Raw genomic sequence first — 24,524 nt, forward strand, 5'->3', positions numbered from 1 at the left:
AAAAAGCCACACAAGCACTAATCTGGAGATACTGGCAAGGTTTGCAGGGAGGAGCCTCAGCACCAAATACAGTTTATTTCACAGCACCACTGCAAAACTTGCATGGGGCTGGACATCAAGCTGGAAATCACCTGTGGATTTTCTGCTAATAGTGAAGAAAAGTTCTGCTGTGCTCATACTGTCGAGTTCTTTACATCAGTCCATGAGTTCAAAAGCTACAGAGCTGAAGAAGAGAAGATACAGACACAGATTTCCCAAACTCAGCCAGTCACTGCAGAAACCTCTTTTACTAGCTGTGCTGTAAACCTCAGAAGATCATCCTTTTCCCAGTTATTAATGCAGCACTATTGTGTTTGGTGTCTGCTGTCTTCTGTCCCACAGGTGGCTGGAGGTGGTTGGAGGTGAAGCAACACCCAGATGCACTACACAGAGATATGTGGAAGTTTATCCAAAGAGATCTGCATGTCAAACATGAGGAGAAGTGTATATAGAATGAATAAATTGACATGTCAGGACAAATTCCTGCCCTCTGTACATACAGCCCTGACCTGATTCAGTGTTTCAAAGGAATTTGCTTCTGTGGTCACCTCGAAGGGGATGCTGGACAAGTGACCTTTTGCACATCAGTCATCCAGAAATGACACAAAGGAGGCTGCCATCACCTTGACAGCAGTGGCAGGAGGTGACAGAGCATGCACCAGACACTGCAACCATCAACACTGCTGCAGCTCAGGCACCGACGTACCCCTCTTGTCACCCCAGGGCTCCAAACTGTTTCCCTGGCTTCAGTCTCGAATGCACCTCTTCACAAGATGCCTCCCCCTGTCTCAAGGGCTGGTGTCATACCCTGAATATTCACACAGGCACTAATGGCACAAGAGTAAGGGTTTGATCACTCATCCTTCTACCTTGCCATGAGAAAGAAAAGCTCCTAGAATCTAATTTGATTCTCTCTTTTTGCAGATACAGAAATTTCATGTAGATGGTCTCCAACAGCCTAACAGCAGCAAGACAGCATCTCTTAGGCTATCAGAGGGAAACCTGACTCCCTGAAAGAGTGTATGCTTTAATGGCTGAGTCACAAAACTGAAGGGACATACCCCACCTCCTGAGACTGCACACTCACCCCTCAGCAATGGGACAGTAATAGTGTCACTTCAGTGATCCTTCTGGACAAGTCTCCAAGGGAAGCATTAACATCAGTCCTATTGCAACTGCGATGGTCAAAAGTCATGGCAAGACAATCTTAGTAGACAGAGATTATACCTTATTATACCAGTTAGCCCAGTCAGGAAAAGCAAAAAATTACAGCAAAGACCCTCCTTTCACAAGTTAAAAATAATTATTTCATATTGAGACAAGATGAACAAGGTTTAACTCTATTCATCTAGTCCAACAAGCTCTCCCCCATCACAAACAGGAAAAAAATAAACAAACTAGAAAATAAATAAATTAACCCAAAGCATCAGGAGTTGTACAAAGTCTGGAACTTTGGGCTTCGGAGGTTCAGCTGGATTGAAATTTTAAAAAAACAAAGCAGCTCAGCCTAAGGAAAGTAAACTTCTTGAAAGCAAGTTACCTCTGATACCTTAGGAAACTAAAAATAATAATTGCTAGCTAGATTTAAAAGTTTCAGCTGCAGCCCTCCCAGGTCTGACTCAGATATTCTAGAGACCTTCTGGCAATGCTTTGTGGCTCCTGCTGGTAGGTTGAAAACCAAAAACAATACGCAAACAAGACCCCTAAGTTTCCAAAATGAGGCATCAGCCAAGTCAAACTGCTGATTTAGGTGCTTTGTTTGAACACACTTTCCCCCTGCTGTTACATGGTTCATTCCAGCCTCTCTCACTGGTACCACGCACAAGTTCTCAATAACCGTTCCTGGACACAAGGCAAACAGCACTAAGTCACAACGATTAAAAATGTCATTGCCACAATCGTAGTGTTAATTTGAGATTGTGTAATCTCTCGTCAAAGTGGGGTGTGTGCACACACCTGCCTGCATGTTAGTTGGTTCATGCAGAATTTCCTGCACATCAAAGAAAAAAAAAATCTGCTCAGACCTCTCCACTCTTACAAAAATAGCATCTGGATCAACCGCGTCACCACAGACTGTGACACTCACTCAGCTCAGAAATGTTTACAAATTAAGACTGAGATAACAGAAGGAGGAGGGAAAAAAATGAATGCAGGGTTTGGGTTTTCTTTTGTTTGTTTGCTACATCTGAATAACTGCTGAATGCTCAAAAAGAACAAGCCTCTGCCAATTGGCTTTGGGAAGGAGAGATGGGACAGACTGCAATAGCAGGAGCCACGATAAGGAGCAAAAAGAAAATACTTTCAAAAATGTGAAAGTCACCCTCTCTTCTTGAAAATTCACGCAGAACTGGTGTTCATCACTCAAACCACAAGGAAGAGGGGAAAAAGAACCCAGCACATCCTGAAAGAAGGACTTTCCCCTTTACAAAATGAAAAAAAAAAAGTAATCTATGGCGAGGCAAAACAAAGAGAGATGCTGCTGGAAGGCAGTTTCTTGCCTGCTGTAGACCAGACACAGCCTTGTGTGCATCCCAGGAAGGCTGATCCAGAGCAGTGCTTGGGAGGTGTGGCTCATCCATATGCAGGAGGCACAGGCGCTCCCAGCGTTAACCGCTTTGCTGCGCCCACAAGCAAAGATCTAATGACCTCCCAGCTTCCCCACCACTGACCCAGGGATGGGTCACCACCACCATATGAACCTTCCAGCTAGAAGTACACCCTGACTTCAAGTCCTTAGTGCTCTGAATAAGTCCTTTCCTTTCCTCCAAGGCCTTTTTTTTTTTTTTTTTTTTGGCTCATTTTAAAAGTGCAGTGTAAAGAGATGGACACACTGAAGGCACAAGGAGAGCCCAGCTCCCTGCTTTGACCAGGACACAGGTTAGCTTCTCCTTCCCCCAAGAAGCATGCCCTCCCCAAGGCAGTCGCCTGTCACAACAGCCCTGCCCTCCGACCCCGGGTAAACATCTGCACACGCTGCTTATTTGAGCTCCTACAGCCTTGTTATCTCCCCCAGAACACCCCTAGGGCTAATTAGAGAGTTAATGGCATCATGTCAGGAGATAACACTACATGGAGGGAGCAGGGAGAGGGAAGATGGAAAGGAGTTGTGAAACAAAACCTGTTCCCTTCACAACCGTGGAGCAATATTGGTTTAGGAAAGGTGCACGCAGCCCCCGGGGACTCTGCCCTCTGGCTGCAGAGCTCCACTTAATAAGAGAGATTCAGCTCTCCAGCCAAGATGATGCAAGGTCCCCATGCCTTCCCTAACATCTGCACAACCAAAAACCCTCCAACTCCACCAAGTGAGGTCATTCCCAATAAAGTGCCAGCAGGGACCTGCTTCCTAAAGAGAGGGTACAATGCAGGATGGACACTAAGCATACAGCTGACTCATCATCAAAAAGTGTTGGCTGTTTATTTCTGGTGCTCCTTTTATATATTTTTTCCACTATTTTGTACCCTAGGGACCTTCTTTAAAGAACAATTGTTTTCACTAAAAATGCTTAGAGATAAAGGAAATAATAATCTGGACACAGAGATTGCTTGCAAGGCAGCTCAATCAGCCTGCAAAACCACTGACCTGCAGACGCTTGAGCAGACACTTTTGCACTGATGAGTGAAACACCACAGATGAACAGACAGTTGAGGACCAAGTAGTCCAGGAACATTCAAAATCATTTTTGCCTGGTGAGGACCTTTGGATGCTCAATACATGATGTTTGTCACCACCCCGTTCCCCTCAACATATTTGTAAAATATTTTGTAAAAGTGAGAGAAAATTACAGAATAAAATTCATGGGAATAGCTTCTGAGAAGCATGAACAGCCCCATCCCTTCAGCTGGAGGTGAGACAGGGGCACAAAACTGCATCCCACCACCAGACAGAGTGCTCTAGCCAGGGAAAGAGAAAAGCAGGAGGCAGCAACAGATTAGAGAGTTTTGTTTTCCATTATGAGAGAGGAACAACTGTTGACAGACCAGAGTTGTTCTTGCACAAGCAGCTGAAGGAGAAGTGTTGTTCTTCCCTTATCTTGTATAAACTACAGATTGCTCTCGGGAAACGCACAACTCTTCACAAACGCACAATCACAGCAGCTCTTTCCAAACAGCCTCTGCTTTGCTGCCAAATCCCTCCCACCCAAGCCCTTGTACAGCAATCCAATATTAAAAAAAAAAAAAAAAAGAGTTTATCAGTTTGCAATAATTTCAGAACAAGCTCCCAAACCTTTGGTTAAACCCTGAGCCCCTGCAACCGATGGCCATTAATGCCTCTCATGTGAGTGCATCACTATTATCCTATACTGCCCTGGTGTGTTGAGCCACAACACAGACCCTAAGGCAGCAAGGGAGCCTGTTTTTTTCTGTGTTCCCTATGCAGAAATGCTGAATTTCTCAGTGCTAGTCTTGTCCCCTTGCCCTCTGCCTGCTCTTACTTGCCACATACACCACCAGCACGGCAATAGCCACAGGGTGAACAGCCACAGGATTCAGTTATTTGGCTGGAGACCTTCCCCAGAAGGCTGATCATTTTAGTTTCTGATTTGTCTAATTTTAATCCAGTCTGGACATCACTGTGCGGTTCATCACTCTCACCCATGTCCTCTAAGAGGAAAAAGGGTGCTTCAAGGTATCTTCTTGTGTTTAAGCAGGCTGGAGACAAAAATCCATGTTTTTAGAGCTGACAGTTACATTCATTACTGAAAACTCCTATGATCTTCCATTAATCTCTGCAAATTCAGATGCTGACTAGCAAAAGATTTGTTCAGCAGTGAGCACACAAACCTAGGCCACAAACCACTCCTTAATCTATGCTTCACAGACATTGATTTCATTTTCTGCAACTGCCTGACAATTCACTCCCTCATTAATTTCATCGCTATCAAATTAGCGACAGTGAGATGGAAAGCAGACAGTAAAGACATTCAGATGAAAGCATTACCCTGCCCAAAGTCTCTTTGTGAAATATTGGAATAAAAAATAACACTTATTAACAGAACTGTGGGCAGGATCTGCAGAACCACAAAGCAACACATGTAGAGACTTTGGATGTATAAGGCTTTCTTCAAAGCAAGAATCCAAATTAATACAAGAGAGGACAGAAAAAAACAAAAGCTACACCCCACAGCTCACTGCAGCAGACACTTTGGCCATGTTGGACAAGGAAGAGGAGTAGGAGGCTCCCAGGGCTGTGTTCCAGCTTTGTCTTAGCCTGAAAGGAGCATTCCGTGAGCCTGGCCAACCTTCCTTGGCATGATCAGCACTGCAGCTTGCAACAGGTCTGTGAGGTGCTCTCCATCCATCTCACCCCACAAAAGGGGGGTATCACAAACTCAGCAAGGTTTTGCATTGGCTGGAAATGGTCAGCTTGATTTAACACCCTACTTACAACTACAAAAGAAAGGCCTCATTTCCATGCCACCACCATTTTTTATTTATTTATTAATTTTAAACCAAAAGTCCCTAAGAATGTGAACTTTGGGCACGGCCACTGCACTTCTGTTGGTGTTCCAAATGCACTTCATGGCCTGCTGAAATACCAGCTGCCCAAGAGGTTTACCACTTACAGGCTCTAACCCAGTTAAAGTGATCCCAACAAATATGGGAAGTATGTTTACAGTTTAAGGAAAGAGGATCCTATCAAGCTAGATAGAAACACAGTGAACACACTCTGCTTGCTCCAGAGGCAAAAGTGCCTGCGGTCTGTTGCTCCAAGATCAAGATCCCTTTTAATTAAGTGTTTGTGCAGACCTTTTAAAGATGTAAAGTAAGTGCTAATGCATTATTGCTCCATACTTTAGCAAGAAGCACGTGCAGTACCGTGGAAACCTTTGGAAGCAGGCCTAGCTGCTTGGGGAAGATTTCTTCTGAAGTGACTGCTTCTTTTGTTTGGAGGTTTTTGCATGCAGGCAGATGACAGGACTTAAAATTGCAACACTCTTCCAACTCAAGTATTCATAGGAACATGACCAGAGATTGTAAAGCCAACCCTCCAGAAGAGTCAGGCCGGAATGAACACAGAACACCCTGTCACACATGACTCCTTTCCAATGGGTTTGTGCTTTTCAGCTTAAAATTAGTTCACTCCCTCCCAAGACATATGTAAAGCACCATACTAAAAAGGGCAGAAATATTTAAACAGGCTTCCAAAGTGATCTATAGCACAGCAGACAGATTGCCCATTGGTTTTCTTCAATATCATTGACAAATGAGGAAAGTGGCACTAAAAATAAAACACTTGGTATAACGATACTCATCAGCTGGCTGCATTCCTACAAAAAGAAATGCAGCCAGCCTGGTCTGCAGCCAGAATCAGGGCAAAACAGCACAGGAAAGGGAGCTAATGAAAAATTATTTTTAAAAAACCTAAACATGTCTTTGAAGCCCTACTACTGATAGAAAGAGAGACACCTTGAGGCTTTGGCCAAATTGAAAGCACAAATACATCTTCTATGCAGCTCCTTTATCTGAAAGGACTGACCATTTCTAGATTTGGATCTGCAGTCTCAAATGCTATTAGATCATTTGGAGGAACTCACACTGCAGAGATTAAACATTCAGAAGGACTAGAAAACCAAGCCCAAATGAGCTTACGAGTTCAATGGCAAAGCAAGAGAGGTGCTGGAGGGAAACTTCCAACAGAATAATGCATTTGCTCATTATGGAAATGTCTTTGCATAATCTCAACTTTCTTTGCTCAGCTATGGAACGAACAAATACCCACAAAGAAGAGAAACTTGGCAAGCCTCAAACTCTCTCAAGCACAAACCAGACAGTAACAAAAGCTTTGATCACATCTCTGTGCTGTGCAAAGTCCTTCCTTCCTTTCAATAGTCAATCTGGGAATACTATGCCATGGAAACAGCCACAGAACTCACTTTGCTGTACCTACTTATCAAATCAGCCTTATTCTCCAGATGCAAAACCGTTTCCAAGCAAAATGAAGGTCTGCAGCACCTGCCAGAGCCCTGGGAAGCACTCATCAGGCATCAGCCAGTTCCTGCACTGTGACCCTCCCCCTGAGCCACTCAGCCACCCCGTGTGTGCCCCACCAGCTCCCTGCCCTGCTGTCTGAATGCAGGGATGTCCTCCCTGACCCGCAGTCCCATCACCAGCTTTCAGCTGCTTCCTCAGCCATTACGTTGCAGCAAGTAGTGCTCTCTCCTGACCTAGCAAAATATTTCAGCAAGCAATTAAAGCTAACAGAGATCAGAGCCTGCGCTTTAATATTACAGAACTGGACAGGATGCAACAGACTCCCTTCTGGACAGTGGGTTGTTGGGTTTTTTTTATGTCTGTCCAACATATTCTTGCACACCTGATCTTGACCACAACCAGCAACCTGAACAGGTGACATGCTCCTAGCATCCCAGGAATTCAGTGCACAGCCACCAAATATGAATTGCTGAACTAATTTGCACAGTGCTAAGGCTGCGAGCATGCAGAAGAGATCTACTGGCCACCCTGGGGCAGGGTAACTGCACAGCCCTCAGCCCCACTCCTCTCCAAACTGCTAGGCTGCAGCATGGGAAGGTACCCTGAGCAAGGTGGCTGGGGTGGCTCCACCATGAGACTACAGCAAGTTAAGCCTAGGAAAGGCTTGTTGTTCCCATCAGGAAGGATCAAATACCAACTCCAAGATGTGTCATTAGTGCAAAAAGCTGAAGCCTCAAGCCTCAACACCTGCATGTCCTACACAGACCACATCTCGTCTCTCCCACAGCCCTCTCCTCCACCTCTGTGTACAAAGGAAAACAGCAAAGTTACAGAGCTGAAGCTCTCACTTTTAAAACTATGAAACACGAGTTGAATCTCCAAAATTTCTGTAGCCACCACACTTGGGACACCCGCTGCCCACAAAGCTGAGGACACAAACCCAAAAGGACACAGGTCTGTCTGAATTACCCACACCACCATCCCTAGCGCAGAAACCCACCCCATGGCTCAGCAGTGCCTAACCAAGCCACACACAGTGAATCCTCACGATGATTTGCAGAAGATGGACAAATAAAAAAAAATTAAATAAATAAAAAAGCGCAAGGAATTCTCTCTCCCTTTTGTGGGGAGGCACGGATCCAGGTTAAGAAAACTCTGACCACGGCGACTGTCTGGGAAAAGGCATTCCACTGAACTGGTTAGGCAAGGGGCTGCGGGAGGACGGCTCGGCTCGCTCAGGGGCATGAAAGGAAGGTATGTACAGGGGGAGGGGGACGAGCTGCTCCATCACTCCGGACAGCGCTCCTGCTCCCATCGGCAAAGACCCGGGAGTCCTGTGCATGTTGCTGGGATGGCAGCAGGAGACTTCCAGACTCTGCAAGCCCCTCAAGTAACATTTTTATCAGGATGCTGTCTGCTGAAGACCTTAGCCCAAAGCAGCTTTCTTTGGATCTAGACTAGCACCGCTCAGCACCCGTGAGCAGTTTAAAGAACTTCTGAGGGATGGTGAAGGAGAACAATTCTGCACCTGGTATAGCAGGCTGACAGCATGACATGAGGGCTCCAGGGCAATGGAGGGGTTACTGCACTGTCACTCACTTTTTCCCCAGAGAGAAGTCCCCACACCCATCCTCCCCATTGCTCCAGGGCATTTAATTAGTCAGGAAAAAAAAAAAAAAAATCATAAAACATCACCTGGTTTCTTGTACTGCAGGATACTGCCTTTGAGACCTCTTGTATGCCAGGAGCTGGGAACCATCCCACCACATACCCCATGGCTGCTGGCTACATCCTTGGTCCAGGAAGAGGCTGGGGACCACCTTCTTTGGTGAAGTCTAACAAATACCAGGTGGCCCAAAAGGACACACATTCAACTTACCTTCCTGTCCATCCACAGCTCCTTCCAACACCAGGGCCATGGCAGAGACTAAATGCTCTCTGTACAGAGCCCACCAGCCCCTCACCCTAGCTATACAAAAAAGCAGGTCTCTGCTGGGATTTCCCAGCCTGTCTGTGGTTAACACCATGGGAGAGGAAGGGGCACAGCCTGCAGCCTCACAGACTGGCCACTCAGGACATTGTGAAAGAGCTGGTCACAAGGCACAAAGCCAGGGAAGGCTGCTGACTGTCTAATGTTACACCAGACCCACAAACCCTCTTCCTGTCCCCTCCAGCTCTTTTCATCCCAAGGTTGTGTTGATCACCAATTTCTCCTACCCTTTTCTTACATGGGACACTGGAAGAACCTGAGAACCTGAAGGTCTTGCCTCAGCAAGAGACAGAGCTGTAGCTCAGATGAATGGGGTTTCTTTGTCACCCAACCTTCTCCAGTCTTCTCCCCAGGCAGTCGCATTTTTCAAGGCAATAAATACAACTGATGGGTGGTCAGTAAGGAAGGACTCATTTTCCAGCCCACCAGCGGGACAGTTTCTTCAGGCACTGCTCTAACAGTGTAGCTCCTTCCATGCTACATTGTGAACAAAAAACTGCCTGCCCACAAATTAAATAATAATAAAAAAGAATCATAGGTCTCACCAGCACAGCTCTTGGGACCAAGGATGGACATCCTTCACAGCTGAAAAGTTAAACTTTCAGCCTTAAGTTGCAGGAAACTGTAGAACTTATTTTAAAGGCTGATTAGGATTGCCTTAAAGTACACATAAGGATAATTGCTTTAAATAACCCAGTCTTAATTGCTTTGCACATATTGAAATCTCACATGTAGTACATTTTGGAAAAAAGCTGGCATTGCTCTTCTCCTAAGACAAATCTAATAATAAAAAAAAAAGCATTCTGCCTTGATCTCACTGTTTATCTCCCAGGGCCCCTCTGTTTCTGCTGCATTCCTTTGTGTTTATCTGCCCTCTTCAACTCAGCGCTGCAATCAGCTGCGTGCGGCACCTCGTGTCTAGAAGTGACATGGCTGAGGTTACGGGAGAGACAGGTGCAAGGGGAGCTCTTGCCCTGCAGCTATCCAAAGGAAAAGAGAAGCTGGAGGGGAAGAGGGTTGTAAGGTATTTCAGATTAAAGCCGACAAACAGCAAACACCTTGCCCCGGGCTACACATTCTCTGCCAGTGCAAGCTGCAGCGGCTGCGAGCTCCAGAAACAGCAAAGCAAACAGGGACTTCTCTGCACGGGGGAGTTGTCACCTGTCAGGGATGTTTGCAAATTTATAGGGAGGTGGTGGTGGTGGTAAGGGGAGTAAAAAGAGCTTTCCTCCTTTTAAAAGACAGGCTGTTTGCACAGGTTTGCAATGCATATTTTGCTTTGTAAAGGCTTTTGTGCAGTGCTCAACTGAGAGAAGGCGCTGTCTTCCACCGAAGACAAACTGGAACATTTATTAATGTACATACATTAATGTACTCTGAGCCACTGCCTTACAGTAAGGGTGAGGATGGGATGGAATTTCCCTGCTCCCTCTTTGGCTCGTCATATCTGTGAAAAAAATCTGTTAAAGAAGTCACTGTGTAGCTCAGCCTCTTCAGAAATGCCCCCTGCAAGGCTAGGACCAAACCTGTCATAAACAAGCAAGAAGTAACTGCACAGCAAAGGCTGTCTGCCCTCCCCTCCTAGCCCCAGTGATCACTTCAGCAGTGCTCAGAGAGGACAAGAGGAAGGGATTTTCCACTGGTCTTTCACTGCACCACAGATGGGAGAGGGAGATTCTGAAAAAGGGAGTCAAGTAAGCCTGTTGGCTACCACAGCGCCCTGCAGACAGCTCAGGGGAACTGGAGGAGGGGAGGCTTTGCTGGCACTCAGTGCAGCAAGTCCAGGTTTGGGAATGGAAGGAGCAACGTTTCTGCTGATTACCTTTAAACTGATGGGGATTGTTTTTTTTAAGAGGACATAGTTCAATCAGAACTTTACCACCTGTTTTGAAAAGTAGGAGCCCTTCTAAAGATGGACAATCTTTTGAACTGGCTATTGAAGAGACACCATTTTACTGAAACTGCTACAGTGCTGGAAAAGATGAGAAGTGGCCTTTCAGACCCAGATGCTCACGGAGGGCTTGCACCACCTCCCTGCACCCAACCTGAATGCACAATCAAAGGATAAGCGGAGTTGACATCAGTCACTTCTCGTACACCACAGTAGCCAGGCACATACCTGACCTCACAGTAGCCTTTTTACCCTTCACAGTCTTGCAAGGCAAGAGGAGAGCACTGCAGCCTCCCTGGCCATTAGACCAGAGAAGCAGGAACAGGTCAAACCTTCTGGCACTGGGGACTGCCACCAGCATGACCTGGGAGCTCTTTCCCTGCAGATGTGATCCTCCAGGTGACACACACTGCCAGGATGGAGACCACCAACACGCTGTGGTTAGGCACATCAAAAATAGTGGCTGATTAGCCAGGGGGTTAACCGACACAATTTCTCAGGATGGAAACACAGAGGAACAATATGATTTACAAACACCAACACAAATTTCAAACCGTGCCTGATTTTTTTAGCCCAAATCATCCAGCCCCAGGAAGAAGAGAAACAGGACATGAACATCTTGAACTCCTGAAGTACCTCCTGCTCCAGCCTGCAAAAAACAGCACCTGGCTTCTTCACCAGAGCTATTGCTAAGGAAGAGCTGGTTGGTTTGTGCCAAAGGCAATGAACAAGCAACAACCAGTGTCTCTGCTGCATTCCAGTCTCAAGCCACACTGGTTAGACACCCAGGGCCAAGACTTGTTACACTCTCTAGCTTTGCCTATCTGGAGACATAAGAGAAAAAACCTAACCATGATCTGAAACCAAGATTTCATTCATATCTGACCTTTCAGGGATGAAAAAACCGTGAAGAACCCCTGCCTTTGGTCAGCAAAGTTGCAGCTGTGCCGAGAATACCAACTGAGGTGACATAAATTAGCTCCAAACAAGGGAGCAAGCAAGGACAGTTGAGCAGCCAGGCAAGTGCACGAGACTCTTCAGCTCTTCTGCCTGTTTAGCTGCCTCATCATCCCTTTCTCCTACCATTGCTGCAGAAGGAGAGGAATAGCAGGTAAGGAGTGAGCCTGCTACGCCTCATAGCCCCAGAGAGGCACAGAGGAGCAGTACCTTTCCACACGTCACACAATGTCCAGCTTAACTTCAAGTGCAGCCATGGCTGTTCGCCACCACTGGAGACACTCGGCAGAACCAAGCTCCCAACCAGCTTCTGTGGGTGGGACACAACAGGCTAGGTGAGAAAGAACATCCCCAGTCGGAGGCACCGGCCACAGCTCCTCCACCAAGAAGAGGAAGATGGCCCCAGGGAAATGCAGCAAGAACAGCTCCTGCAAAAATTCCTTGTTTGTCCCCAAAGGTTAAGGAAGTTCTTCTCACTACTCACCCACATTGGGTCATTCAGCTCTGTATCCTGCACCCGGACACAGTCCATGCTAATCTCTATTTTGTTTGTCGAGCCATTTTCAGATGGGCCATCGATGAAGTTCAGATCGATCGGCTGAACTGAGCATATTGGCCTGAAAAGAACAGAGCAATGCAGTTAAAGTGGGCCAAATTCTGTTTTCCTCCCCTCCCTGTTTGCTAGGGTGTCACCCAGGACTTAGGCACGTCCATGAAGCAGTCTTAGAACAAAGTAAATAATTACTGATGAACAACTACTTCATCACCCCCTACAGTAACAGCAGCCCCTGAACAGGACAGGGCCTGGAGGCACATTTCACTTGCCTGACCAAAGAAATGAGTTAGGAGCACAGAAGTTAAACCATGAAGACACAAGTCATGGATGATTTATAGCAGTAACCATCTCAGCATCAGTCATGTGAACAGAGGCACTTTTGTTTCCTTCAACGGCCCTGACTGAGTGAGCTCTGCACCATCTACACTTCCTCTCCCTCCCTGGCATCAGCAAAGGAGGAAAACAGGCAGTCTGGACAGAGCAACAACCCCATTTCCTTAGGGGAAAATGCCAGCTGTCCACCTCAAGTGACCATTTTCTGGGAAGCAGACAGAAGAGAGACAGTGTCACTGGTCATCTCTGCATATGTTCCCCATAGCCTGGATGAAGAGCCTCTTGAGAGCTCAAGAGCTGTCAGTCATTGCAGACTCATACCCACATGTTCTAACCAAGAGCTACAGAAGACTCCAAAACCCCCTGTCCCCTTAGCAACCTAATTACAGAGGCATCCTGTCCCAAAACACCTTCTTCCACAGGCTCCATGTAAGGACTACTTACTGTTCCAGGAAGTCCCAGATATGCTGGAGCACCTCTGGGCTGAGGAATTCCCTGGGCTGTGAGCTCTGGGACATGGCCGATCGGCAGTAACTCTCCTTCCAGGAGAAGTGGCTCGGAGTTTCTACAAACCTTAAAAAACAAAAGCAAAAAAAGAAAAAAAAAGAAAAAAAAAAAAAGGAAAAAAAACCAACACAGACACACAAAGATATGTTGAATGCATGAGCCCAGCTTGATGAAAACCCATAAATAGAAGCTATTGTGTGAAAAGGGAGACACACTGAATGCCTGGAACATTCACAGCTGTACAACACTCATTCCACACTGCTGCAGATGCTGTATTTAGATGGGAGAGAATTTGGCCACCCTTCCCAATAAGTTAAATACCCTGCAGAGTTCACAGGGATGCTGTGTCATAAGAATCCCAGAGGAAAACAAACAAACAAACAAACAGCTTCCATTTTACCCCCAAAGAATAAGCTTCCAGTATAGAGCAGATAGTCTGCAGCAAGTGAAGCACCTAAGCAGTGTGTGACTCCTTTCTCTCTGGCTGGCTGGCTGGCTGCCTCTCTAGATTGCATGCCCTTGGACAATTTAGGTAACTTCTCCTACAAACAGCCACTGCAGCTGAGATCTTGGGTTAAAACAAGTTGTTGGGTTTGTTTTGTTTAAAACAAAAAAACAAACAACAACAAAAATTTATTTAAAAAAATATAACAAAATTGAAAGATAACTTATTTTTGCTTGATTTTCCATGTAACAAAGTTCCATCATACCAGATTGTATCTGCTTGCCTGCTGCCTTCTCACCTCAATTTCTGAGCCTGACCAGTTGATTTCCACCAGATCTGCTAATTACCTTGGCCATTTTTATCCCCTTAAGCTCCCACAAGCCACACAGAAATAGGTGGGCCCAAGAGGAGCAGTGACAAAGCCAGAGCACTCAGGCCTTCCACAGCTGCACATTCTCATCCCACTGGCCAATTTCTAAATTCAAACACAGCAGCTTTTACGCCCCTGTCAAAATACTCAATGGCTGCAGGGATGGAAGGGGGAAGGGGAAGAATTTCAAGAGTATATCTGCAGTTGACAAAAACTCCTGGTTCGACTTGAGCAGAGCAGAAGGCAGGTGACCACCCTTCCTGCTACAAGATTGGGGATTCCCTGCAACATTTTCTTGTAAGAGTGTAGTTTCTGCACAATGCAAGAGAATGGCTGTGCTCCCTGGCAGGGGAATGGCTATGAAGAAGCCAAGACTACAACAGGATTCCAAAAAAGAATTGGACTAACATTTGGTCTGGCACATTTTGGTACTGCTTAACACAATGGTCTAAACAAATTCCATGGAAGACCCTAATTTATCAAGCTGACAAAATTAAGAAAGAGTGTTTCAGAGAAAGGATCACACTACAGTTGATATTCTTCCTGAAGCACCACTTTCTGGCTGCTGTCAGAGAGGGATCCAGCTCTTTACTGAATTTGTATGGCCTCTTAAGTTTTGAGGATGACTCTGGTGTGCAAAAAGCAAGGCTTTTCTCACCTCCACTGCCCACAGAACTGCATGCTCTTTGAAAGGAGAAGTTTTCCTTAGTTAACAGAAAGCAAAGCAGTTTCAGGCCCCCAGAGCCATAGATGAGCATGTTTTAAAATAGATGAAAGTATCTCTTCAGTTGTTCAACCTTTTTGTGATTAAGAAAAAAGCAACACAACCATTATCTTGTCAAAGTTCACGAACAGCCAGGGACAAAAATAAATTTCACAAGTGCCATAGCTAATAGCTCTGTCTCACAGATGTGAGCATAAACCCACACTACGTGTGAATAAAGAGTCACAAATCCTCCGAGAACAGCAGTTATCCCACAAAGTACAAAAAATGACTCCTTTCAAGCTTTCAGTCTGGTAAGGCACTTTGAAGAGTGCCATATTGAAACCCAGTAGAATAGATCTGGTCTAGAGCCTGCTATACAAGGTGGGAACCAAAACTACCACAAGCTTTGAAAGAGAGTAACAGGAAGAGCACAGTTCCCAACTTACTCTGCCACTAAACCCACAGACCCCAGACACTGCTGGATACCCTGCAGCTGTTCAGACCTACCAGGAACGGGCAGAGAAACCCCACAGTGTGTTATACCAAACCACTGAAGCACTCACTTTTAACAGTTATGTGCCCCTTACCACAATAGCCCCTGATTTGACCACTTAAAACCACTTTTTAGTTCAGTGCAAAAGTATCAACAACCACCCCCATCAGCTCATTACTACGTATGCAGGAACCCACTTCACTAAGAAGAGTTACTACAAAACAGACGTTCCTCTCTTCAAAAAGTCGCAGGGCAATGAGGTTCCATGCCATGGCCCAGCTTTGGTTCACAGCTACACAAAGTCCTACCTATGTCTCAATAAATCAAAGCAACCAGCTCAGCCCTGCCTGCTCTGGCCCTTGTGGTCCCACTCAGCAGCAAAGCAGAAGTTGCTTCTCACAAACTTACCCCAACCAAGCACTCTTCACAGTTCCCCACAGCCTGCAGCACATTTTTATCCCTGTACTCCACAAAACTGCTGGCTTAGTGCTTCTAAGAAAAGCATAATCAGATTTTACCTGAGAGCCAAAAACACATGTTCCCCTATAACAGGCAAAAGATGTTCCCTGGTTAATGGTATCACAGAAGCAAAATTTGAGAAACTCTTTCACTGCTCTCTGCAACACCTTAACTACCTGTACAGCTCTATTCCCAACAGGGGCTGCAGGATTCCGTGGCCAATCTTGGCAGGGCTCCTGTGAGAAGGTTGCAGTGTTACATAGGTAGTGAGCATTGACTCTTATCCAAGTTTGGGCCATCCTACTCGCGGGTAGAAAAGAGCTATCAAGCCACAAGAAAACCAAGTTCAGTTCAGCACAAAGCTGCATGCAAACTAAACAGACTTCTTCCTGTGGTCTTAAGCAAATACAAACCTAGCACCACTTTCCTTAACAAACAGCCCTCAAGACAGAGGAGCAGCCTCTATGCATACCTAAGTGCCCGGATTTGCTCTTCTACAAGAAAATACCAGCAAAAGCCTAAGCAAGATCTATGCATGAATTTCACTACTCTAGTAAATTGTCTTTTCCCACATCAGGAAATGCTTAAGGTTCAGTAAAAAAATCCCCGAGTCCCTAAAATTAATCACAAGAGAGCTGGAGTTTGCATTGTTCAAATTTCTCTTACCAGCTGCTTTTTTTGTTAACAGACATTTAAAAACCATCCATTTCACCCACAATCACTCATCCCAAAGCACATCGTAGGAGATAACAATACCAAACATAGCCTGCTATACCAAACCACTGACTGACAGGATAAAGCATCGTAGTAACTCTTGTCAAGCTTACTCCCTGTCTGAAATCTACAAGCTACGTGCTTAATTCCCTGCATTAACTGCTGAAATAGTTGGCAGGCAGCTTGCCACAAGCACTAACTGCACCAGGCTAGAACTACAGGGGGATTTATAGCCCGCATCAAACTTCAAGCTAAGGAGGAGATGGCACCCACAAGCCCCCTCCTTCAAAAACCACCAGGAAATCATTATTAACAGAAAGTTAAATCTCTGAGAAGCAGCACCTCACCAAGAGCACGGGGTTTCCTGGCACAGTGCTAGGAGATTGCTCGGGCAACACTGAATCCCAAGATAGGTTTCAGCCAACAGTGCAGTACCACTCAAGTCCAGCTCAGCTACATCCTATTTAATTTGCTGAAGCACGGGCAGCCCAGACCCCAGGTGAAAGCACTTTGCAGATTCACCAGGCTGAAACCTGGTGCAGGCTGATGATGCCCCAGGAGTGGGGACTGCATCCCAGCTGGGTCAGTTTCCCACCACTCTGACGAGCAAGATGTCTGCAAAATACGGCAACGAGAGCTAGAGTGCCCACCTGAACTACTACTGCCTTTCCCTGGAGCCCAGGGTCCCAACACAGGTTAAAGCAAAGCCCTGACTGCCTCACCCAGCATGACAAAAACTTAGCAAACTGGAGGGAAAACAAGACATTTCTGCTCCCCTGTGGAAAGCACATGCTTTCCACTTCTCACCACGTTTTCCCCCTTCCTACCTTCACATGAAGGACATTAAAGAAAAGCTACAACAACAAAAAAACAACCCCAAACCACTTTCCACACCTTAAAAAAAGGAGAGTAAACTATTAAACTCAACTACTGCAAGACAACAACGCTTCTCACCCAAAATAAAAGCCACCTTTCACTACAACTAATCTGTCTTAGAAGGGGCTAAACCCAAAACACCAAGTCTGACTTACTGCTGGGGAAGACACGAGCAGCTGAGGAAAGCAAGGCCTGAGCTTGGAAGGGAGCATGCACAGCCCCTCCTCTCTGCCTTTAACCTTAAAGGCAGATGGCACCAGCTTTCACTGATAGAGGGTCAGAGTTGATGCAGGGTGCAGTTCAAGCACTGCTACGGAACGTGTGTGAATCCAGCAACCTCCTTCCAAAAATAAAACAGTCACAACTGAGATAACATGGTTTTCTTTGGTTTTTCATTCAAAGTAGGCTTGGGGCCTCAACACTCTGAAGTGCCCCCCAGGTTACAAGTAGAGTTTATGGAGAAAACAAAAATGAGTAAGGTATCTCAGGGAAGCTTCTCGGTTGAGGTTCAAGAGGACCAAGCACTTCCAGCTCTCCTTAGCTTCCCTCAGAAGCTGGAGCTCTGGGGTGGTTGGTGGTTCTCCTGCACAGAGTGCAAACTCTCAGGAACTGTCAGTGTGGTTTACAGATGCCAAACTTTGTGGCTTGATATTGGTGTAAAGCCACAGCAGAGAGAAAAAATCTTTCATGGCAGGGATGAACAAAATGATTTGGAGCACTTTTTCCTGCTTGTTGCCAAAGTTAGAGGAGTTGCTTTCTCCTTCTCACCAAATGTCTATAAATGGTGTACAGTTTTCTGTCACTGGGTCTATAATGAGTGTACAAGCAGATGGGAATCAAAATTATAGAATGCCGGGTTGGAAGGGAACTCAAGGATTATCTGGTCCAACCTTTCCAGGTAATACTATAGTTTATATGAAATGACTCAGCACCCTGTCAAGCTGAGACTTAAAACTGTCCAATGTGGGGGAATCTACCACTTCCCTTGGGAGACAATTTCAATATTTGATTGTGCTCATGGTGAAAAACCTACCTCTTGTGTGCAATGAGACTCCCCCAGGAGCAATTTTTGTTCATTACCCCTTGTTTTTTTTTCATGTGACTCCTTGTAAATAGGGGGAACAAAGAAGTTATTCTTTGTAAGCTACAGATGTTGCTGTTTTTTTCATAAGATAAATTCATCTAAAGGACCTATTAGCAGAGTATTTGGGAAACCTTGATGCAAAGAGAACATCTACTCACATAAAGGAAGCACTTCCACATTATACAAATGAACCCAAAGAATAATTAATAATGTATAAATAATGACATCTAATATGGCTCATTTTATTCATAGCTCTCAAAGTGCTCCACAAAGGGAGACGGTGTCATTACTCCCATATTACCTGTGGGAAAACTGAGGCACTAGGAGGTCATAGAATTACTCATCATTACTCAGCAAGCCAGTTGTGCAGCCAGAAATACAACCTGAGTCCCAGTTTGTAGCTGCTCAAAAAGGAACCAGTGCTAGATAGAGAAATTCAAAAAGGCCTTAATTTCTTCAGGTAGAGTATGCACTGCACTTCCTGGAGAAAAACAAACAAACAAACAAACACAAACAACACAACAATACCCAAACTTCATTTATCTTCAGGGACCAAAACACTGATGGTCAGGAATGAAAAATCAAGCCTGCAGAAAACCAGTGTTGAGCTAAAGTCAGAGTTCAGGGTGGAAACAGAATTCAAACCTAGATGCCCTGACTAAAAACTGCTCTTTCTTCCTGAGTGCTTACAGCAGTTAACCACTTAATGGCTCTTAATTCATGCACAGATTAATATACTAGCCCTCAGCTGTCACAGGGTGTGGGCTGGATACAGAACTAAGTCACAGAGCAGAGAAGTCGGCAGCCTCAGCTCCAGCAATCCCAAGCCACGTGCTTGCCTCTGCTTTCTCTGGTTACACATTGAAGTACATCAGAACGATTTAAAGTTCATTAGCATTACACTCAATTGCCTGAATCTTGGTGTTAGTTGTATTTTTAGCTCTTGAGAGGGGAGGGGGCTCCTGTTCGGACCGCAAGGTTAAAACTCGAGGAACTTGGCAGCCCTCATCCTGCTGGAATTCCCCCCCTGCTCTGCATTTTAACACTGCAGTGATTTGTAGACATTGCTACCTAATGAAGCTCACAGCTGTGCAAGAGAAGAAGGAAGCAGGGTCTGGCAGCATGGGACAAGCGTGTCCCTGGCAGGTGGCGTCATCTGGAATTCCCCGGAGCGTGGAGCTCGCTTGTCCCCCCCAGCCAGCAAATCACACCGTTAGAGACCTTCAGTAACCAAACAGGTTCATTGACATAAACAGGGGGGCAAAAGGAAAGCCCATGGGTATACAGGCAGGGTCTCATCCCTAGCAAAGAGGAGGTTGCTGTTGAATTTCAGGGATCTGCATTGCCTCTCTGTCTATGCCTCTTTCTGTATTTACTTCACCAAGAAGCAGCCTCCCTTCCCTGCATGAACTGCACTGTACTTTGCATTTTCCCATTTCTTTCTCTGCCTTGTGCCGTATTCCAAGGTCTTGGCTCACAATAGCCCAACAGAGACTGACTCCCACTCTGGCAGAGACAGATCCTGCTGAACTGCACTCACAAGTATTTATTCTCCCTTAGATTTCCAGCCCAGCTTTCAGATTTAGCTTTTTAAAATCTAGACTTTCTTAACTTATTTAAATCCTTCAGATTTCCCTCCCATATAACATTGCTCCTATGTATTAGTCCTATAAAATATCTCCAAAAGAGTGATGGATGCATGGATTTGGAAGGGCAAATGCAAGGGATAACAAACACCACTGCATGGAATTTTTTGAAGCCAAAATATAACTTTCACCCATGGTTCAAATGTCCACTCTTCTTTCCCAGATCTTGGATTGTTCAGATGGTTTCCCAGATTTGACCTCCAACCTCTCTGGAAAACCTGTGGACAGCAGGGTGGGCTATGGGGTGGAGCCGGGGGGGGGGAGTGGCAGCTGAGAAAAGTAGTCCAGTGGCATGGACGTATGCATTAGAAAACAAAGTAAGGGAACTGCCTGAAGGGTGAACCCTGATTTCTGAAGTAACCACCAACCAAGAAGATATGGGGAACACAAGAAGGAACAGGGGGTGACAGTGGCACAGGGTTCTGTGACACTGCCTGTGTCCTACAGCACCCATTGAGGACAGCCTAGGGAGGACTGCGAGCTCCTTCCTATTGCTGTGTAGGCAAATGACACTTGTATTGTGCACACCCTGTTTCAGCTGTGAGATATATGATATTTAGAGGAATTTAAGCAATTCTGTCTCAGAGGAATGCTGGTTGCGTGGCTTTTCAACACTGTATTCTGCTACAGTGCACTGTACTGTGACAGTGCCTCCTTGATCTCCCTTGGATTTAATTTTTTGGAAGCCTAAGTGTGTGAGCAGAACGGAAAGGGGTGGGAAGGGATGATTTGCCTTTCTGGTTGCTCTTTAATCGAGCCTTCAGTGCATGGGCAAGACTGACCTATATCAAAGAAAGCGAAACTGGCTGCACAGAATGATCCTCTTAATTCGCTGTGCTGAAAAACACAAGGGGGATTTTTTTCCATTTATCATCTTCTTTCAGTTAGACTCATCTTGAGTAAAACCATGCCCACAGTGAATGCAATGTTTTGCAGCTTTGCGGCAGCCCCTCAAAGCATGTTACATCACCACAGCCCTGGCCCCCTTGCCAGCACCCTGCTCCAGCACTGGCAGCAGAGCTCCCATGGGAGAAAAAGGCTCCCTCTGCATTCCCAGTGCTACTGTTCCGAGGGATTCCCAGCTTGGGCATTGCATGGCCTGCTCCCTGCAAACTGCTGGGAAGGGCTTCTGGAAGCAGAACAGGTTCAGAACACTATTGGCAACCCCCACAGCCCAGGAATCCACCACATCTCCTATCTACATCTCATCACATCTGCTATCTACGTATCATAATTATCAGCCCCAACAACAGTGACAGCTTCTACATAATAGAGGCATTTTTTTTTGTCCTCAGGGTTTCAGACAGCTAATCACTATACCAGCACTAGACACACCATCCCCTGACTGTTGAAATAAAGTCACCCCTAACTTTTTTTCCTCCAAGGATCCCTTCAACACGTTATAAACCCCCATTCAATCTTGGACACTCCCTTCTCCACCCTCCCTTTCTCACCCATCCTTGGAAACTACCTCCTTATCCAGCTGCAGATATTTCCCTCCCCTGTGCTCAGCCCTGAGATTTACTCTCTTTCTCAGCAGGAGCCAAGGTGAAAGCACCTCCACAGTGATTCGTCTCCCTGCCCACCACAACTGGTGTTTTCTGTAATCCAGAGTGCAGAGCCCTCATAATCTCCAGACCACCCAGGAGCCTGAGCAACCTGTGTTGGGAGGCCCAGAGTTAGAGCTCAAGCCTGGAGATCAGGACACCTAGCTCAGCTCCCAGCCTATGTGATCTGTCTATCTATTCCTGAGGTACAGCAGTGCCACCAACTTTGTGAAGCACACAGAGACCTGTTGACCATCACCACATCTCCAGGGAAACATGATCCTGAGAGTTTCCAAATGTAAATAAGAAAATCTAAATCTCCATCCATTAAAACAACAACAAACAAACCACCCCAAACCAATTAAAAAGCAGCTGTAATTGTATTATTTTATAACTCACTTTTCCAGACAATCCCTTCCCCAAACCTACTTGCAGTGATTCAAAGGAGTGCCCATCTGGAGAGGGAGGAGTCAGAGCTGCCAGGCAGAGGTGAGAGCTTTTACAACAGTAAGTGAGAAAGTCTTCTCAAAAGCAACACAAGTGGAAAATCCAGGCCCAGCCCTGAAAATTCTGAGGTATTTTTGAGCCATGTCCAAAAATAAGTATTGTAAGATCAACTTTACAAGTAAACTGTTCAGAAGCCACAAAACATTTTCGAGTCCTTTACAAAAAAACCAACCCCACCTTTGGCCTAATAAGACATAATTTGCTCATTTTAGGTAGCCAGCTAAGGACATACATTTGGGTCACCCTTTCAAAGTCTACACAAGAGTTTTTGCAGCCAGCCAGCCCGTCCTGATAGTTTTGCAGCAGGACAAATAAAGAGATAAGCACAGATCTCTGCAGAGAGGTCTTCTGCTGGGTTGGTGTTGCCTTTAGCCCTGCTGCCACATGCCAAGCTCTGCGGCTCAACTGCACCTACAATTAAAGATAACACAGACCATCTTTTGTGCATCCAAAGGGACTGCCTAACCCAAACCCATGATCCACTTATCCACCATCAGAAATGGTTTGCAGCAGGAGTCTGGAGGCATGTCCACAAGCTGCCACTGAAGGTGACTTGGCAATCTCCACTGCACAGCATGGGGAGATCCCTCATCTTTTCTGGAAGAGAGGGGAAGGCAGATCTTACATGCCCAAAGCAGCCTAAAACAGCTAACAGCATCCTTTCAAATTACCCAGGTCTCTGCAGCATCAGGGAATATTAAAAGAAAGAAACAATCCCAGAAACAAAAGTGGGTGAGGTAATTTTCAAAAGATGACAGTCATGACAAAATACAGCTATTACAGGCCTTCATCCCTACTGCTCTGTAGTGATTTTAGGTGTATAATATGGAAAATTGATTAGTTCTGAAGAAGCAATGGCCAGAAATAAAATTCTTGGTGAATCAAATTCCCCCTTTTGAGCTTTGCTCATCAGTATTTTTCTTGTGAGCACAGCATTTACCCAGTAACACTGTTTACAGCAGCTCATCTCTGCCCCTTTTTTACAGGGATTTCAGTATTCTTCCCACAAGAAATGGAGCTCTTTTGCCTCTTGTCTGCTGAAGTTTTGCAGTGTTGATTGCAACCAGCATCGCTCAAGTTTCATTAGTCTACCTACCAATACATAGACCACAACACAATGAGAAATTGCTTTATTTATTACAGATAGTAGAATAATTCAGCCAAGCACATCAGAGCTTCAGAAAGGCAGTCAGGGTGTCAGGAACTGGCTCTCATTAGATGCTACTCTGAAAGAGGTCAGAGCTAGAAGAAAAAAAAAAGAGAAATCCAAACCCAACAGAAAAGTTCCACTTGCAGCTAGGGTATAGCAGCAAGGAAAGACCACAGCTACATCCACACCGCTGGCCTGGCCCAGGTTCAAGGTCTGGTTTGTGTGTTGCCCCTTATCTACATGCAAGGATGTTTTTCAGCTGTGGCCCTGGCCTGAGCTCTGTGCTGTCTGGAGAGGAAATAGCTGCAAGCACTGTTAAGCCCAACCTCTTGTTCTATGTAGCAAGGACGAGTTAGGCATGGTCTAGGCTGAGCTGCCTATGGTCCAGCCTACCACCAAATGTCCTGAGCTCATCCTTTCCTAAGGACTGTGTGCTATCAGAGCAAGTGCCAGCAGCAGGCAACACGTTGCCAATCAAACCTGAGAGAAAGCCCCAGATCAAGGGGTTGCCACCAGCACAGCCAGTCCCCCAAACCAGGGACACACACTGTGCTGAGGAACTGCCAGGGAGATCTCAGAGTTTCTGACAGGCTTGCTTGTTCTTGCAATAAAAAGGAGATTATGTGGTGCAAAGAGCAACTATTGCAGTCTAGGAAGCAAAGCCAGAGCAGTATTTCCCCCAAAAAATAACAGGGTTAAACAAGACAAGAACAAATCCACACATTAGTTTGTACCTTTTAAAAGACACAGTGGGAACCCAACATCTCATATGCAGGGCTCATGCCTGCAGAGATGAAATTGGTCTCAGTGCTTCTCCCAGGGAGTGCAAGGGTGAAGCATCATCTGAGGAACTCTCACACATGATTTGCATGCTCCAGACCATGGTATACAGATCGGACCCAGCTGGGCAGATAATAGGTCATTTCGAGCACAGTATTCTCTATTTAGTGGCAGATACACAGAGAAGCATCGTGTATGGGAACTGACAGAGTGACTCTGTGGTGCATTTACATGGGGTCCTTCCAAGGCAGCTCCACAGAAGCTGTGAGCACTCAGTGCAGCATGCAGCTGCTCCTGACCATGAGACGTGTGTGCCGCCTTCAGCCTGCTGCTGCAAGGCTTAGTGGAAAAAGAGACTGTTGCAGCATGTGACCTTGGGCTTTGGAATACCAGGTGAGCACAGCTCACATCTCCAGGTGTCTGACCATCCTTCATGTCTCTGGGATGAAGATGCTGGGTGTAGATTTGTGGATCAGGACTGAGGTGCTCAGAGAACTGGGCTCTCAAATCTGGTCTTGGCAATGGGTTAAACAGAGCACCT

General features: G+C 45.9%; 1 protein-coding gene across 2 annotated transcripts in view; it reads right to left on the bottom strand.

The window, feature by feature from the left end:
• Positions 1 to 24,524, bottom strand: part of TP63 (tumor protein p63) — a 102,144-nt gene that overhangs the window by 68,876 nt on the left and 8,744 nt on the right. For both annotated transcript variants that reach the window (XM_051626697.1, XM_051626700.1), the window contains exons 2-3: positions 13,144 to 13,272; positions 12,295 to 12,427 (exon numbers count right to left, since the gene is read on the bottom strand). In XM_051626697.1, the coding sequence (XP_051482657.1) occupies positions 12,295 to 12,427; positions 13,144 to 13,272 (262 nt within the window). The remainder of the gene's footprint in view (positions 1 to 12,294; positions 12,428 to 13,143; positions 13,273 to 24,524) is intronic.

This window comes from Apus apus, chromosome 8 (assembly GCF_020740795.1).
Source record: "Apus apus isolate bApuApu2 chromosome 8, bApuApu2.pri.cur, whole genome shotgun sequence".
Classification (NCBI taxonomy): domain Eukaryota; kingdom Metazoa; phylum Chordata; class Aves; order Apodiformes; family Apodidae; genus Apus; species Apus apus.